Source organism: Halichoerus grypus, chromosome 3 (genome assembly GCF_964656455.1).
Source record: "Halichoerus grypus chromosome 3, mHalGry1.hap1.1, whole genome shotgun sequence".
In the NCBI taxonomy this organism is placed as follows: Eukaryota; Metazoa; Chordata; class Mammalia; order Carnivora; family Phocidae; genus Halichoerus; species Halichoerus grypus.
Genome location: NC_135714.1, coordinates 63,807,933 through 63,825,110, shown reverse-complemented (window position 1 = coordinate 63,825,110; position 17,178 = coordinate 63,807,933). Strand labels below are relative to the sequence as shown.

Genomic DNA, 17,178 nt, shown 5'->3' with positions numbered 1-17,178 from the left:
GGCTCTGAGTTACTGTTCCAAGGACAATTTTCTTTTCTTCCTCCCACCTTCCCTCCCTTGCTTTGCTTTGCTCTTTTCTTCCTTCCTTCCTTCCTTTTTCTTTTTCTTTCTTTCTTTCTTTCTTTCTTTCTTTCTTTCTTTCTTTCTTTCTTTTTCTTTCTTTCTTTCTTTCTTCTTTTTCTTTTTCTTTCTTTCTCTTTCTTTCTTTCTTTCTTTCTTTCTTCATTTAGTTTGAGGGAGACACAGGGGATTCACTAAGTTACTGAAATGGAAAGGACCTCCGTCACGATTTTAAGTCATTATAATATTGTTACAATATTTATTGAATGGGTTTAGAAATTGCTTTGTCCCAGAGATTGAAGTTTGTGACTTTTTTTTTTTAAGACTTATATTATCTTTGTTTTGCTTAAGACCCTACTCATAGGCATCTGTTGTGGTTTATTTTACTTAAGAGAGTTTGTCTAAAATGTGCTTCTGAATTTCTGTGTATCTTAATTTGACAGCTTAAGAAAACAAAATAAGTCATGCCTGAAATTTGTAATAATGCATGTCTTGTATTCATTATGTGATTTACCCTAGCTTTATTGTCAAAAGTCCAGATTCAAATATCAGCTTTTAAAGTTACCAGCTGATTGGCCTTGAGCAAGTTATATAACCTCTCTGAACCTTAAAAAAAAAAAAAAACAGAATTTTTCAATTGTGGCTTCTTATCTGAAACACAGAACAGAGGAAATATATATATATTTTTAAAGATTTTATTTATTTATTTGACAGAGAGAGAGAGCACAAGCAGGGGGAGCAGCAGAGGGAGAGGGAGAAGCAGGCTTCCTGCCAAGCAGGGAGCCTGATGCGGGGCTTGATCCCAGGACCCTGGAATCATGACCTGAGCCGAAGGCAGACGCTCAACGACTGAGCCACCCAGGTGCCCCCAGAGGAAATATTTTAAGGGACTGTTTTTCATTCTTCCAAGGATGTCATACAGCGAGCATAAGGCTTGGGTGAGAAGTTAGTGTACCATGTACAAATTGATGCCTCCAAAGGTCTTAAGGCACTCATGGAACCCTGATCGAAAAAAGCTAATGAGGCTAAAAAATTTTCCACCTTACACATTTTTGCCACTCTTTTTCTCATTAATTGAGAAAGGCTTTGGTTTTGCAAGCCAGAAGTGAATTCAGTTAACTAGCGATTTATTTATTTTTCAGTTCCCAGATTATCACTCAAGGAAAAGGAGGTCAATTTCTCTGAAGCTAAAATTAATTTCTCAGATATTTGCCTTCTGGATAAAGTATAGTTTTATAACAATAATGAATAGAGAGGACAGAAATCTGTTTTTAGATGGGCTTATTCAAATTTGTATTTGTGATATTAAATTTATAGATTAAGTTTGGAAAGCAACCTGTTTTAGAGTTTTGTGATATACTGACAAGATACTTAACAGTAGGTGATTATTGTGCATGAGTGTACGTTTTTGCAGTAAGTTGTATCATCACTCAACAATGACCTTGTTAGGTGAGGGGGAAGGCAAGAGAGACATACGCTACCTCTTGAGAGCAAGTGGAGTGATGCATATCAGGAGAAGACACTAAAGATTTATTGTCTGTGGCAAAGGAAACACAGATCTCTTCTTGTGCAATAGCATTTTTGACATCACCCATAGTAAGGGTGTTTAGAAGCTCTAAGTTAGAAAATGTTCACTGGAACAAAATAATAAACAACTTTACGTTATTTGTATTATGAGCTTATCTTGCTGTTTATTCTTTGTAGCACTTAACACATGAATGATGGTCATACCAAACCAGTCTTTGATGTAAATAGGACCTTGCTGCCCAAATAACCAGATTTACCTAATTGAAGCAGTCTATAAGAACAGATTTGGTTTTTAAGAGGAGGTAGCAGTACAGAGCAGCATAATTATCATTTTTTCTTCCAATTTCATATTTTGCTTATGTGAACTTTCTTCCCTGTTTACATCGGCTCGTTTAAAATAAGACGAATGTGAATGATCCACTGAGCCCAAAATTTGGAGGAAGGAGAACAATTCTAATGGGAAGAACTGCTATCCTCGGATAGCTGTTCTCAGTGGTCTCAACATAGCCCCATCTGGCTAAGAAATAGGGATTACAGTTCAGTTATTGTAGTTCGTTCCTATTTGCTTCCGACCAAAAGAAGCAAGCATCTCACACATACTGGAGATTCATAGCAATTTGAAATATTGTCTATGTGGGTATATGAGTCTTCAATTAGTAAGAAAAGAGATAAAGCATTGTGCCCTTTTTATTTTCTATGGTATCTGCTGCCTAAAGTTTTAGGATTAGGATATAAACTATCTGGTATATACCTTTAGGTAGCATTAACCATCTTGAAAAATAAATGCCTTCAGTTAAAAAACAAAAACAGGGAGGGGTTTCTGGCTTGTCACCTTGTCTCATTCTGTTTTCCTTCCTTCCTTCCTTCCTTCCTCCCTTCCTTCCTTCCTTCCTTCCTTCCTTCCTTCCTTCCTTCCCTTCCTTCCTTTTTAGTTGAACAGTTCATGAGAACTATAGGAAAACTATTTCCTCTGATGGTTCAACAGGAGCAGAGTAGGGCCACCCACATTCAGAGACTGATTGATGTGGGGTGCCCAATTCCGAGCAATTTGAAGGGTCATTCCCACTTCAGAGATCCCCAGTGAATTGGGTGAGGTCTCTTGAAACTGTAACACAACAGATTCTTGCTTTGCCCGGTCCTGCTTCCTTCACAGAAACAGCGCTATTTCTGAAAGCATCCCCAGTGAACGTTTTGCAAACAAACAGTTGCCTTAGAGTCTGTTTACAGGTGGATATGGCCCCACTTAGCCACCCATCACTTTCTTTTCATAACTGGGCTCTGATCCTCATTGTACTACTTACTAACTCTGTGCCCCGAAACACATTCTTAGACTCTCTAAAACGCATTTTCCTTTTTTCAGTATTTAAAATAGAAATTGTTATATAATAGCACTTTGCCACACAGGGTTGTTTGGAGATTAGATGAGATAGTAAAGCACATAGACCAGTGACTGAAACCCAGAGAGTTCTTAATAAATATTTGCTATTAATATTTTTACCATGATAATTATTATATTTCTCAAATTGGCAGCCTCTGTTTCTTAATTTCATTCTAACTACATTTTCCCGCTTTACATATTCTGCTTTCAAAGCACTTACTTTCCCCCCTTTGCTTTTTAAGTTTTTATTTTTTGAATTTCTAGGTCATTAGGTAGTGACAAAATCTGGGATATGTATTTATGTGTCAGAACAAATATATTAAAGTAAGGCCTATTTGTGATGGCCAAAATAAATTTAGTTTAAACGGTGCTAGTTGTTGTAATTCAGACCTTTTTGACCGCATGGGGCTGCTTCCTCCATTCTTGTCACATCAGAAGCAGGATGGCTCAGTGTTTTGGGGGAATGCCTGGAGAACACCACAAAATGGGTCTGAACGCTGTGATACAGAGGGTTACCTAATAGAAACTGAGCGTTTCAGTTTAACTTGTGTTGAGGATCTCCCATCAACAGATAATAGTTTTATTAAGGCAGAAAACATAAAATTGCCTCTCTGGCTCTATGTTATGTCATATAAATGCCCTGCTTCATTTCTGTGGAGATTGTATGAGCTAATACATGTGAAACGCTGAGCTCATTGCCTGGCAGAGAGTAAACACTAGGTAAGTATTACTGACTATTATAGCCATTAGTTATAATACATAGGAAGTCAGTGCATTTCTTCCAATAAAATGATATAAGATGGGTGACGGTTGACGTGAAAATCTGGAAACAAATTGTAATGGGAATTTTGAGGAATAAGATCATTCTATATTTCAGTTAACTACTGCTATAGAAAGAAACTTTGAGGCATCCTCCTAAAAAAGAGATCTCCACGTTGAACTTCTGCACACATTGCTTCACGTACTAAGTGGACTTCTTGTTGGGCAAGAGATCCGCACCTCTTATCTGTCCCTTCGGTGGGCCCTCTTATCTGTCCCTTCGGTGGGCAGAAGGCACATGGCAGAGAGAGAAGGCCCGCTCTCCCTGAAGCAGCCCTAGGATGGATGAGGCCGTCTCCAGTAAAGCTGCTGGAAACTAAGCCTAGATTCAGGAGTTAAGTAAGTCAGGTAATGCTTTAAAAACCAAGAGTGACCTGTTTGAAAAGCCCTTATGCTTAATTTTAGAAAGCCTAAGCGTAGAAAATTGTCATGTCTTTAGGCAGTTACAAAACAACTCTGTAATTTGAACTGAATTTCTTTATCATCCTGTTGGGAGGAGTCACTCTGCTGCAACCTCAGGCTCTAGGGTGAAAACACGGGGCTAGAAGGAGAGAGAATCAGAGGGGGCCAGGAGTCCGGCAGCAGGGGTGGACATGCTTGATGTATTTAAGAGATTAATAGGCTATTGAAATGAAAATTGCCAACACAAAGCATGTTATCCCAAACTCACAAACGTTAAGTATAACAACCATATGGGCTACAGCTTAGGCCAATGGCTTGCTTTTATATTGTGACAGGCAGAGAGTAGGCCTTTTTTTTTTTTTTTTTAGTGTGAAGGCTTAAAAAAAAATACCTTTTATTTGTCACACAGATTAGAAATATACACTTAAGTACAAGAAGTCCTGTTCACATTTTTCCCCCAAGCAGTGCAGTACATCATTCTTTTGGTGCGGTGCCAGGACACGATACTGTAAAGATCTGAACGTTTTTCTCCTACTGCAGCAGTTTAAAATGGTCTTGTGATTTAGTGGCTTTTAATGAGTATAACAGTAGTAATTATTCCTATATATAATACCATATATTAACCACCATGGATAACAAAGTAGCAATACTTAAGGTAATGTACTACTTTCTCAGCATTATTTAAATTTTTCTGTAGGGACTGAATTGGTTATAGAGAGCTCGGCCTGAAAATACAGAAGCATTTTGGATACATTTAATGGGCTTGAATTCTAGAGCTCTCTTCTTTCACCTGCTTTTCCGTCACCGTTCTGCATTTCACAAAGATATCCTCTAGAGTAAAATATTTTGTTAATTTGTATGAGTAGCACTACCAGTGATGTTGGGCTTTTGCAAAGCCTCTGGCAGGTTTTAATTAGCTTGATTCAAACTCAGAAATGAATGACATTTTGCCTTCAGACTTAGCAAGATTGCTTACCATTTTCCTCAGCGTTCTCTCCTTGTGACCCTCTCTGTCTAAATGGACAGTAGTGATGTCTATAATCAACCTCATGGAAGCTTTTGCAAAAAGTTGAAACAACAAATTTCTAAAACTGGGGAATGGGGTAAGGCAGTGATTTATGAATAAAAACTAGAATGAAATAGTAACCAGCTGTCAAAATCTCATTTCTTGTTTTTATGGAAAAGCAGTGAATTATTCAATAGTATTAGGGGGGTTTAAAAACACCAGCACAGTGCTAGGTGCACAGTCAGTGCTCAGTATAAATGAATGGCTCCATAGAGACTTAAATTGCTCAAATTGTACCTTGCTAGTGACACACAACATTTAATGATTTCTCTATTTTTAGTTTAGATAATGAAAGAGCAACCTGGTTTTTTGAGAATGGCACAATCTAGGCAGTATCTCTGTCAGGGTAGGTAAGTCGCAAGTCGGAGTTGGGAAGAAGTAGCCCAGGTGAGTGGCAAAAAAATGTCTCTTGCAAATGAACAGTGTCTTGTGGGTGTGCTCCAGTGGGTGTACGTCAGGGAAGACATGTCCAAGTGTGGACAGTCAGAAACCAGCCCCACCAGCCTAAACTGTTACGGATATCGTAGTCTTCCAGAGAATTTCCTCTTCTGCCCTATTCTGTTCTGTGTTAGATGGTTGTATGAGATTGGTTTTCAAGGAACTTAATTGAGCCAAATCTGAATCTTTTGAGGTTTTCCTATTACTGGTAATTGGCTCATTAAGAAACTGAAATGGGCACCTTGTTTTCTTAATGCTACTGTTGAGACTATAATGATTGATTCCTATTCTCTTTAACTGAGTTAAAAGCTTAATTAAGTTTATGGGTGTTTTTAAACTGCATAAAATTAGGGCTAATTCATTTATTTCTTAAGAGTAAAGAAAAAGATCATCAGTACATTTTTCTTCTTTGTAACAAAGATTAAAATGAGAAACGCCTTCAAATGATTGAATGAACACACAATCAAATTATTCAGTACTTGCTGACTTTATTCCTAGAATTGTATAAAAGATAGCAAAAAGAAAATTATAGTTGGTACCTTTAGAAAGTACCCATGCTTTTAGAGAAGTATAGTATCCAAACCTTCGATAGTACTATTGTACTTTGATTATAAGTGCAAAGGTCATTGTAATCCTGAGTGCAATAAATAACCAGAGCTTAAAGTGAATTATTTTGAATATTGTGCAATGATTTTAAAATTAATTGCTTTCTAATTATTTCATGTTAGTTTTTTTTCTTCTTTACTCTCTTTCAGGTTTAATAAAGGATTTTTTTTGAAGATTTTATTTATTTATTTGACAGAGAGAGAGTTAGTGAGAGCAGGAACACAAGCAGGGGGAGTGGGAGAGGGAGAAGCAGGCTTCCCACGGACCAGGCAGCCGGATGCAGGGCTCGATCCCAGGACCCTGGGATCATGACCTGAGTGGAAGGCAGACGCTTAACGACTGAGCCACCCAGGTGCCCCTAATAAATTTTTATTTCTTTTGTATCATTGTCCAGACCAACTTGAATGCTGTTGAAATATCTCACTATTTCCTTCCATCAGCAATTATACCTGAACTTTTATGAGGAAATCAGTTATCTTAAAAGGAAGAGAAACTTTAATAGAATTAGAAAAATGTGAGAACATTTTGGCTGTTCATTTAGGTTTTGGATGTGAGAGTAAGGGGAAAGCTTCGGGACGTCTCAGAGTAGGGTTCTAATGCAGTGCTACCAATTATAGTGCTGATTTCGGAAAAAGAATTGTAATAGTTTTGAAAGAGAGTAGCCAAGTTCAGATGACAGAAGATCTGAAAATAGCACAGTTAAGTAGCATTATATCATTTTAAAATTTATCTGAATAGACATTAAGAATCAAAAAAAAACCTGGACCTGTGGACTCAATAATTATATCATTTGTAGTATTTGAGTGATGATTGAAACCACTGAACCCCTTTAAAAAGTAGCATCACAATAATACTGGCAATGGTGTCTAGTTACTTCCTACATTTAGAACCGATTGCTTTCTCATTATTAGAATATATGATCTATAATTAGATTGTAATAATGTCAAATCCCATATTAGGGATGGGCTCATAGCTCTTGGTCCTTTTTGGCGGGGGGGTGGGGGGGCGAAGATGCCCTTAGAGTTTAAGAGGATAGATCTTACTGGAAGCGAAGTCATCTTTTGAGATATGTATACTAACTGAAGTGTCATTCTTTAGTATGGTCATGCAACAGCTAGGCCATGACAGAAATGCACTACATATTATCACAGTGATGTGAAGTGGCCAGGGTTCCTTCCAAAAACAAGTAGCCAGTGTAGACACAAGTGGGCACAGCATACCCCTTTCTAATCCACCTTAGATTTTCAAGTCCTTTTTTTTTTTTTAAAGATTTTATTTATTTATTTGACAGAGAGAGACACAGCGAGAGAGGGAACACAAGCAGGGAGAGTGGGAGAGGGAGAAGCAGGCTTCCCGCGGAGCAGGGAGCCCGATGTGGGGCTCGATCCCAGGACCCTGGGATCATGACCTGAGCCGAAGGCAGACGCCTAATGACTGAGCCACCCAGGCGCCCTGATTTTCAAGTCCTTTGATTGAATTGTAAACATATCTTACAATTTCTTTACAGTTTCTGCATACTTTAGGCATGTAAGCATAAATAGCAGTGTACTTCCCCGCACTTTAGTTTCTACTATGCTTCCTCATATTAGCGTGTTGACCTGGCCTTCACCCGTTACTGCTCCTTCCGGAATTTCCCTGTTTCAGGTCCCCTTTTTGCCATACCATCTGGCCTTTGAGCTTCTCTTTTTATGATCAGTATTTCTCCCTAGACAATATGCTCCCAACTCTTTGTTACTATTTCATTTTCACATTTTGTGAACCATGATGTGCCATCACAAGTTAGGTATAATTTCAGGAATGCTGTTTCTAGGTGATCAAATTATGTCCTGCATAAAGGTGGAAACCGAGGGAGTTATGGAGGGTCATTGAAATCCAGCCCCCTTTGTGCTGGCCAAGCTGAGTCAGCCTGGAAGAAAGGGTGCTTGTTCTAATTGGCCAAGGTGGTGCCTTTAAAAAAAAAACAACACGAACATATAATTTTTAAACTCTGAACATTGGTGGAGGGCATTCAGTTTAATTATAGGAGCATGTTATAAACCTGTTTTTATTTATTTTTTAAAAGATTTATTTATTTTAGAGAAGGGGGGAGGAGTGGAGGGAGAGGCAGTGAGACTTTTAAGCAGACTTCGCACTGAGACCAGCACGGGGCTGGATCTCTTGACCCTGAGATCACAACCCCAAGAGTCCCACACTCAACTGACTGCACCAACCACGTGCCCCTAAACCTATCTATTTTTAGCAGTGGCCAGTGCTATTTTGTTGTTTCCTTAGAATGCTCAGAGTCAGTCCTCTGCAAGCACACAAGATCTCTCTCCAACAACTGTGTGTTTGAAAGAAGTTCTGAATAGATAGATATTTCTTTGGTTTGGAGCTTGACTATAATGAAGGTTCTGTTTTTTGCTCCATTATCTGCTTTGAAGTTATATGTAAAACAGTTCCATGCATCAAACTATTTGCCAGTTCATCTCTGTTAGATAGAAATAGTAGGATTAGTAGTAGTAGGAATGGCGTTTATTAGTGTTTATCGTGTGTCCAATGTGGAGCTTCATGTGCAAGCCCATAATTTGCCCACTAACTCTATGAGGCAGTATTACAACTTTCCACATTTTATAAATAAGGAAAATCAGGTGACAAAGATACGTTGTTCCAAGTCAAGTGACTCTCAAATGGTGGATTTGGTTTTCAAAGATGAAAAAGCTTCCTTTTTTTTTTTTAAGACTTATTTATTTTTTAGAGACAGAGAGAGTGTGCGCAAGCAGGGGAAGGGGCAGAGAGAGAGAGAAAGAGAGAGAAATCCTCAGGCAGACTCTCCACTGAGCGCAGAGCCCAACGTGGGGCTCGATCCCAGAACTCCTAGATCAGGACCTGAGCAGAAACCACAAGTCTGCCGCTTAACCAACTGAGCCACCCGGGTACCCCAAAAGAGCCTCCATTCTTCCCACTCCTTTCATCTTATTCAAAAGCATTGAGAGTCATTTACTGATACTCTTGTCACAGAAACTCTTTCCTGTTGCTTTTTCCATACACTTTTTTTTTTAACATGCCACAGTTTATATCTGAGAAAAAATTAAAATTATTAGCATCTATTTAGTTTCTTCCAATAATTTGATTCAGTGGGAAGACTACAATTGAGAAAAAGTAACTCAATTTTTGTGTGTGTGTGGAGATATGGGATAAAATAAATAGGTAAGGTAGCAAGTTTTCTTTTAAATGTTTCTTATTACAGGACAAATAATGTACATATTAAGGAAAATTTACAAAAGTTTCAGGACAAAAAAGAAAAAAGTATCTTCCCATATGAACAAACCAAAACTATTAAAGAAAGTATTACTTCAGGGTGCCTGGGTGGCTCAGTCGGTTAAGCGTCTGCCTTTGGCTCAAGTCACGATCCTGGGACCCTGGGATCGAGCCCCACGTTAGGCTCCCTGCTCAGTGGAGAGTGTGCTTTTCCCTCTCCCTCTGCCTGCAGCTCCCCGTGCTTGTGTTCTCTCTCTGTCAAATAAATAAATAAAAATCTTAAAAAAAGAAAGTATTACTGCAAAACTTTTTATGAGCCTGTTTTTTTTTTTTTAAGATTTTATTTATTTATTTGACAGAGAGAGACACAGCGAGAGAGGGAACACAAGTAGGGGGAGCGAGAGAGGGAACACAAGTAGGGGGAGTGGGAGAGGGAGAAGCAGACTCCCTGCTTAGCAGGGAGCCTGATGCGGGGCTCGATCCCAGGACCCTGGGATCATGACCTGAGCCGAAGGCAGACGCTTTAACGACTGGGCCACCCAGGCGCCCTATGAGCCTGTTTTTAAAATATAACTAAAATCATCCTATATAAATACTGATTTCTAGCCTTCTTTAAAATTATATGATTATCGTTCTTTATATTGTCACATGGTTTTTATGATAACAGTCATACAACATTTTACCAAGCATTTTACTATAATCAGTTTAGGAATCCTGTGTTTGATTATTTAATAATTTTTTCAATGATGGGAAGGACGCCATTTTAACTAATGCAGCAGTGATGACTTTTGTTGCAAGTTAGGTATATTTGAGGAACAAATAAATAGGTGTATAATGAAGAGTTAGGAAGGAATATCTTTTTCCAAGGAAAATGCATCACTCTATGACATTAAAAGTTGTATATGTATAATTGTTGTATATATATACAATATATATACATATATATGTGTATATGTACATATACAATATATAAATTGTTGTATGTATATAGTTGAAATAATTATACAAGGAAATCTTCCTGCACCTCTGTTGATATGCTGCTGGCCTGCCTCCTTCACTCATCTTTCTGCTCTCGCTAGACTGAATCACACATTGAATGTTTAACCCTTTTGGAGAAAAGGGTTGGCGACAGTCTTCATGAAACAAACTTACCTATGAGGTAGGCACAGGTAGGATTATTAAACAAAGGTAATTTTATTAATGTTCTGCTTGTACTTAGAATTAACAAAATATGAATATTAAAGGAATATGCCCATATAATGGATATCTTGTGTGCATTCCAAACTTAGAGTGTGGTGGTTTGACTTAGTTAATATTTTCTCTCTTTCTTTTTTAAGACAGTCTTCAAGGAATGTTATCTTAGCAGTTAACAATAAATGTAAGCTCAGGAGACAGAAAACAAATACTTTACTATGGAATAGGAAATCCTGTGAAGAATGATATGAATAAGAGTACCTGGGGGAGGTGTATTTGGCATATTAGTATGCAGCCAACAATAGTTTCAGGTAACAAGAACTACAAAGAAAAAATGAGGTAAGGAACTAGAGAATTGGGTGGGAAGGGTCTACAGATACTCAGATACACATGAGTATGTGACTGTGTTCAGGCGGGTGCACAAAAGACATTATCCCCTTTTTGTATTATTTCTAAGGATATATCATTCATCGAACTACCATCTAAACTAATACATTTGTGGCAAATAAGATGAATTAAATATGCTTATTTGCTCAAGAATGTCTATTGTTGGTCTGGGAGCAAACAGTGAGCTCTCGCAGTTGTAGCTTTAACCTTGCCAATCACAGACTTCCTGTAAGTGCACTGTAGTTATTTGGAATCTTTTCTGGGTTGGCGTTGGCATTCTTTTACTAGATTACATTTATGCATTAGTACCATCTGTGCTTGCTCTACCTTCTGTGAGTTAGCCCTGGCCAAATGACTGGCATTTATCTGGAAGGAGAGAGGGAGAGAGAGTGAGAGGGAGGGAGGGAGAGAGAAACGGAGAGAGAGAGAGAGAAAGGAGAGAAAGAGAGGGGGGAGAGGGAGAGATCCAAGAGCACTTATTTCACGCGGTTGGCACAAGGGGAGTTTAGGAAAGGAGACACATCAGTGAGCATAAAATGTTTGCAGCTGGTGTCCCGTGACTGCAACCCTTGTAAAGCTAACTACTCGTTTGCTTTCTCTTAAAAAAATAAAATACAGTAGCTATTTACTTTCAGCCTGGATATGCAAAAGAAGTTAAAACCAAGCATTTAAATAAGGAAATATAACAAAGCACATTTGCAAAATTTTCAAGTTGAGAAAAATTATGTACAATTTGAATATGTGTGCACTTATATGACAGTGAATATACATAATGTGAGTTTGGTTTTGTTGTTTAGATTTGGTAGACTGCTCGAGTTGGACTCTATTTTGGTAAATGTGTTGAAATGTAGACTTGAGAATATTACAATCATGTAGGAAAAGTGTGGCTCTATATTCAACATATCATCAGGATACTGAATTTAATCTGTAGAATCTTCATGAGATTATGTTGTAAACTGCAGTTGACCGTTAAACAATATGACTTTGAACTGCATGGTCCTCTTATTAATAACATTTTCATTTCTCTAGCTTACTTTATTGTAAGAATACAGCATATAATACATATAATAACATGCCAGATCTATGGTAACCCTTCCAGTCAATAGCAGGTTGTTAGTAGTGAAGCTTTTGGAGAGTGGCAAGTTAGATGTGGATGTTCAACTATAGGGGTCAGGGCAGGGCAACACCTCTAACCTCTGTGTCGTTCCGGTGAGAGTCAACTATATGTGGTATTACAAAAAAGATCAGTGACTCCCATACCTAAAACACGCTCTGGAAGTGTCAATGGAAATAAATAACTCTCTGATCAGTACAAGTAGATGTTGAAGAGTTCCAGCTCATTTACACTATTATCTATTTTTATCTTCTACCTACTTCTAGTGGGCTTGATTATCTGGTTTCCCTACCCGTGGCAAATTAGAAGCAGGAAAATAGAACTGGGGCAGAGGGGCTACAAAAGACGGATACAGCACAGTAACGAGAGGTCAGCATTGCAAGGAAGAGAAAGAGAGAACTGACAGACACAAGACTTAGACCAACACTGTCCTTGGGTCGGGGTGGGGGGGTCGTATGATGTAGGAAGAAAGAGCTTCACAGTCCCCGTTATGCCCTGAGGACGTTACTGACTACATCCTGGTATGATAATAACCAATATGCATCATGACAGAGTTTTATCTTGATATGAGAACGTGTGCCAACAACTCTGTTTAGGAAGGTGGAAGCGTGAAGACATTCTCAAAGAGAGTTCCATCCAAAATGGAAAATATATCGTTTTAGGACTTAATGTAGCTAATCTCCACCTATCCTTACATACTAGCTTGTATTGTGCTTTCGGTTCTAGAGATCCGAGACACTTTCTGTGGTTTCAAATGAGAGAAGGCTCTCTCATATAAGTTCCCCTAATATATTTTATACTCCTTTTCATAACATTCTTCAGACTTAATTTATAATGTATTTAATTTCTATATTTCCACTGGATTTAGGTTTCATAAACGTGGGCATTTTTCCCTGTATTTTCATTCAGTGGTATTTTATTATCTCTAGTGTAGTTTTTTTTTTTAAAGCTTTTATTTTATTTATTTGAAAGAGAGAGAGGGAGAGAGAGAAAGAGAGAGAGAGCACGAATTGGGAGAGGAGCAGAAGGAGAGGGACAAGCAGACTCCACGCTGAGTGCAGAGCCCGATGCGGGGCTCGATCATGACCTGAGCTGAAACCAAGAGTCTGATGCTTAACTGACGGAACCACCCAGGCGCCCCTCTCTCTAATGTAGTTTAAAAGATCTATACAAATATTCAAGATACAGAATTTTATTAGTGCTATAGTGGTTATGATTATGAAGATTGGAAGTTGACTCTCGTGGGCCCAAATCCAGGAGCTGCCATTTACTTGGGATGGAATTTTGAGTCAGTGATGCCTCCAAGCATCAATTTCCTCATCTATAAATTCAGAATATTAATACCTGCCACATAGGACCATTGTGATGATCAAATGATACCAGTACTTATAAAGCCCTCAGAAAAGCCCTAAAGGACTAAATTGTGTCACGGTTAGTCATAATTATTGCTTGCTATTGTCAGAAAACTATTGATTATGTACATGTGGAGTAGAGTTGGTTATGGCTCAAATTATTTTTTAAAAAATGATTGTAACTGGTTTCTCCGCTTTGCTACATTATGTATATTTAACTATGTATCAGTTTGGAAAAGCGTTCAGAACCACGGCCGTATTGCAATGTTAGCACTAGGAGGAAGAAATGTCATAACGTTTGCTCCTGCCCTGGGCACTGGGGCCTGTCTCAGCTGGAGAAACTAGCGGCGGCAGCAGTATTAGGAACAGCTAATGAGAACGTTATTCTTTCACTAGCAATAGCTAGGGGCTTTACATTTTTATCTTTGATGACCAAGTCTGCTAGCCCAGTGGTGGTTACCTACATTCACCAGGTGGGAGGCAACAGGGGAGAAGATCCCCTACTAGGGCCAACTCAAATGACAGCAACAGAAGAGGCTGGGGAAACCAGCAGCTCCTTCACTTCCTACTCTCAAATCAAAAGCATAATTACTTGTTCCACTCTGAATGACTTATTTCCCAGCTATTACATACAGTTAAGATTTTGTTGGATTCTGTTAGAATCTATTTGGGTTAGGACAGTAATATATCTAAAATAGAATATCGAGTTAATTTTTGAAGTGTTAAATATTTTCTTGGCTATATGTCTTATAAAAATATGTATTAACCAACAATTATTTCTTTCTTACATGCCATCATTAGTTTCATAACATTAAAATGAATTGACTAGCTTGATAAATAAAATAATCATGGGGGCACCTGGGTGGCTCAGTCGGTTAAACATCGGCCTTTGGCTCAGGTTGTGATCAAAGGGGTCCTGGGATCGAGTCCCGCATCTGGCACCCTGCTCAGCGGGGAGTCTGCTTCTCCCTCTCCCTCTGACCCTGCCCCCCTGCTCGTGCTCTCACTCACTCTCTCTCTCTCAAATGAATAAATAAAAACTCTTTAAAAAATAATTATGATAAATACATAGAGATAACCACATATTAATAATTTATAGTAAAATTTGTTGTATATTTTTAATAAATTAATACATGTTTTTATTTAAACATAAATCTTCCATAATATTCCTAACTTAATTATTATTGGTATATGGGAATTTTCAATTTTTGTATATCTTGAATTTACCTTATCACTGAATTCTACAAACTATGATATTTCAGCTGATTTTAAAATCCTATAAATAATAATTGTTTATTGTGGTAAAATATGTATAACATAGATTTAGCAATTTTAGCCATTTTTAAGTGTACATCTCAGTAGCATTAAGTACATTGACATTGTTGGGCAACCATCACCGCTGTTCATCGCTAGAACTTTTTCATCATGCCAATTGAACAATAACTCCGCCCTTCTCCCATTCCCCTAGCCCCTGATAGCCATCGCTTTATTTTCTGTCTCTCTGAATTTGACTATTTTAGGTAAGACCTAAAAGTGGAATCATATAACATTTGTCCTTACTTTACTTACTCCTTGTTTTCAAAGTTCATCCATATTGTAGCATGTATCAGAATTTCATTCTTTTTAAGCCTGAATAGTATTCAATTGTATGTATATGCCATATTCTTCTTAACCATTTATCTGTTGATGGACTTTTGGGTTTCGTCTGGCTATTGTGAAAAATGCCACTATCAACACAGGTGTATAATAAGGACTGTACAATACCTGTTTGAATCCCTCCTTTCAGTTCTTTGGGGTGCACACCCAGAAGTGGAATTGCTGGATCATCTGATAATTCTGTGTTTAATTTTTTAAAAATTTTAATAAAAATTATTTACTTATTTGACAGGGAGATAGAGCACAAGTAGGCATAGCGGCAGGCAGAGGGAGAGGGGAAGCAGGCTCTCCGCCGAGCAGGGAGCCCGATGCGGTACTCGATCCCAGGACTCTGGGATCATGACCTGAGTCGAAGGCAGATGCTTAACCGACTGAGCCACTCAGGTGCCCCTCTGTTTAATTTTTTTGAGGAATCACCATTCTGTCTTCCACAGTGCACCATTTTACCTACCCCCCGGAAATGTGTGAGGATTCCAATTTCTCCACATCTTCTCCAACACTTGTTATTTTGTATTTATTTATTTATCTATCCAAATGGATGTGAAGTGGGATAATGATAAGCTTCTTTTAGTTTCTACTTTTCTACTTCTTTTTCCAGTTGTAAACAGGTACTATGTACTTCCAACTCAGGCATTTTGCTTGGCATAGGAATACAAAGATAAAAGACTTCTATGGTAAGTTATGGTAACCTCAGAGCAGCTTTCCCATATAAGAAACATAGTTGGATTTCTTAGTTCATTTAAAAATATCTACAGACATGTTATGTTCAGCTGTCTCCACATTTGATGAAATTGATTTGTTTTTAAAATAAAATAGTTACTTTCACATGCAAGTCTTTACAGATCTTTATAAATTCTCATTTTCCTTTCTAAGCTTAAAATCAAATCTCTTAATTTGCTTCAGTATGGCAACCATCTCACTTCTCACATAAGCTAACATAACCTTTAAGATAGGAAGCTGACATGTGGTTTGTAAAATAATAAGGTTAGAACTCGAACCTTACTTCTGACACTGAATTAGACACATTTCCTGTCTCATCAACAACATGGTACAATAAACTGTTTTCATAGACATGATTGGGATTGCTATGTTTTGGTAAGTTAAATATTTTGGTTAACTGAATTTTCTCAAAAACATGGCCAAGGAAAATACGAATCTTAAATAGATTATTAATTCTTACAGAAATTGGATTCAAATCCTCATTCACAAATATTGGCTGATTCATTCAATGCATATTAATCACTATTAATTCAGCACACCCTTCGCAATCTTGAAAGTTTTCCAAAGCCATCATTTTGAATCAATTTTTAGTATACAGTTCTCCCAACATAAAGACCTAGAACATTGGAGTGATTGTTTAGGAACACACTGATTGGTGGAAGATCATTTCTAAGGTCATTTTAGTTGTTAGAATTTTTCTTTTCCCCATGAAAGCGAAAAGCAACAAAGGAAAAATGCTTTAAAATTTTTTCTTGTCTTGAGAACAGCTGAATGATGTTAAATTTTTGTCAGACTTTGGTTGCTCAGTACTTACTTGTTCATAGACACCACCTCTGTGATAATGCAGTTCAGTGGATAGATGGAAATTGTTACACTAATAGTACTCACTGGTTGCTGTTGATTAGTTTATTCACTGGCTGATTTGTACAGGTGTTATTTTTAATATTGCTCAATACAAAATGACCCCAAGTCACACAAAGAGAAAGATTCTCATGATTTAATCCTTTTAAAATCTGTGAATAAATTTTGTAGAACCCGAACAATGAGCTCTGGAACTTTTAAGTCCTGAAAGTTAGTATGATTACAGCAAAGAGATTTTGTTTCTGTTAGCTCTGTGTCTCAATAACCTGCGTGGTTTGAAATTACTGTAAGGTAGCTTACGAACCAATATTTGAGCCTGGAATTCAGGTTTGCTTTTTATCATTTCCATATGCTCTGTTTT

General features: G+C 37.8%; 1 protein-coding gene across 3 annotated transcripts in view; it reads left to right on the top strand.

The window, feature by feature from the left end:
- The window catches only part of ANTXR2 (ANTXR cell adhesion molecule 2), a 149,574-nt gene that overhangs the window by 114,748 nt on the left and 17,648 nt on the right, over window positions 1-17,178 (top strand). The window contains exon 17 of one of the 3 annotated variants that reach the window (XM_078068825.1): window positions 5,533-5,943. The exons of the other annotated variants lie outside the window; for them this stretch is intronic. Within the exon in view, the coding sequence (XP_077924951.1) occupies window positions 5,533-5,541 (9 nt within the window). The 3' untranslated portion in view covers window positions 5,542-5,943. Of the gene's footprint in view, window positions 1-5,532; window positions 5,944-17,178 lie in introns of those variants that run through there. 3 annotated transcript variants of the gene reach the window in all.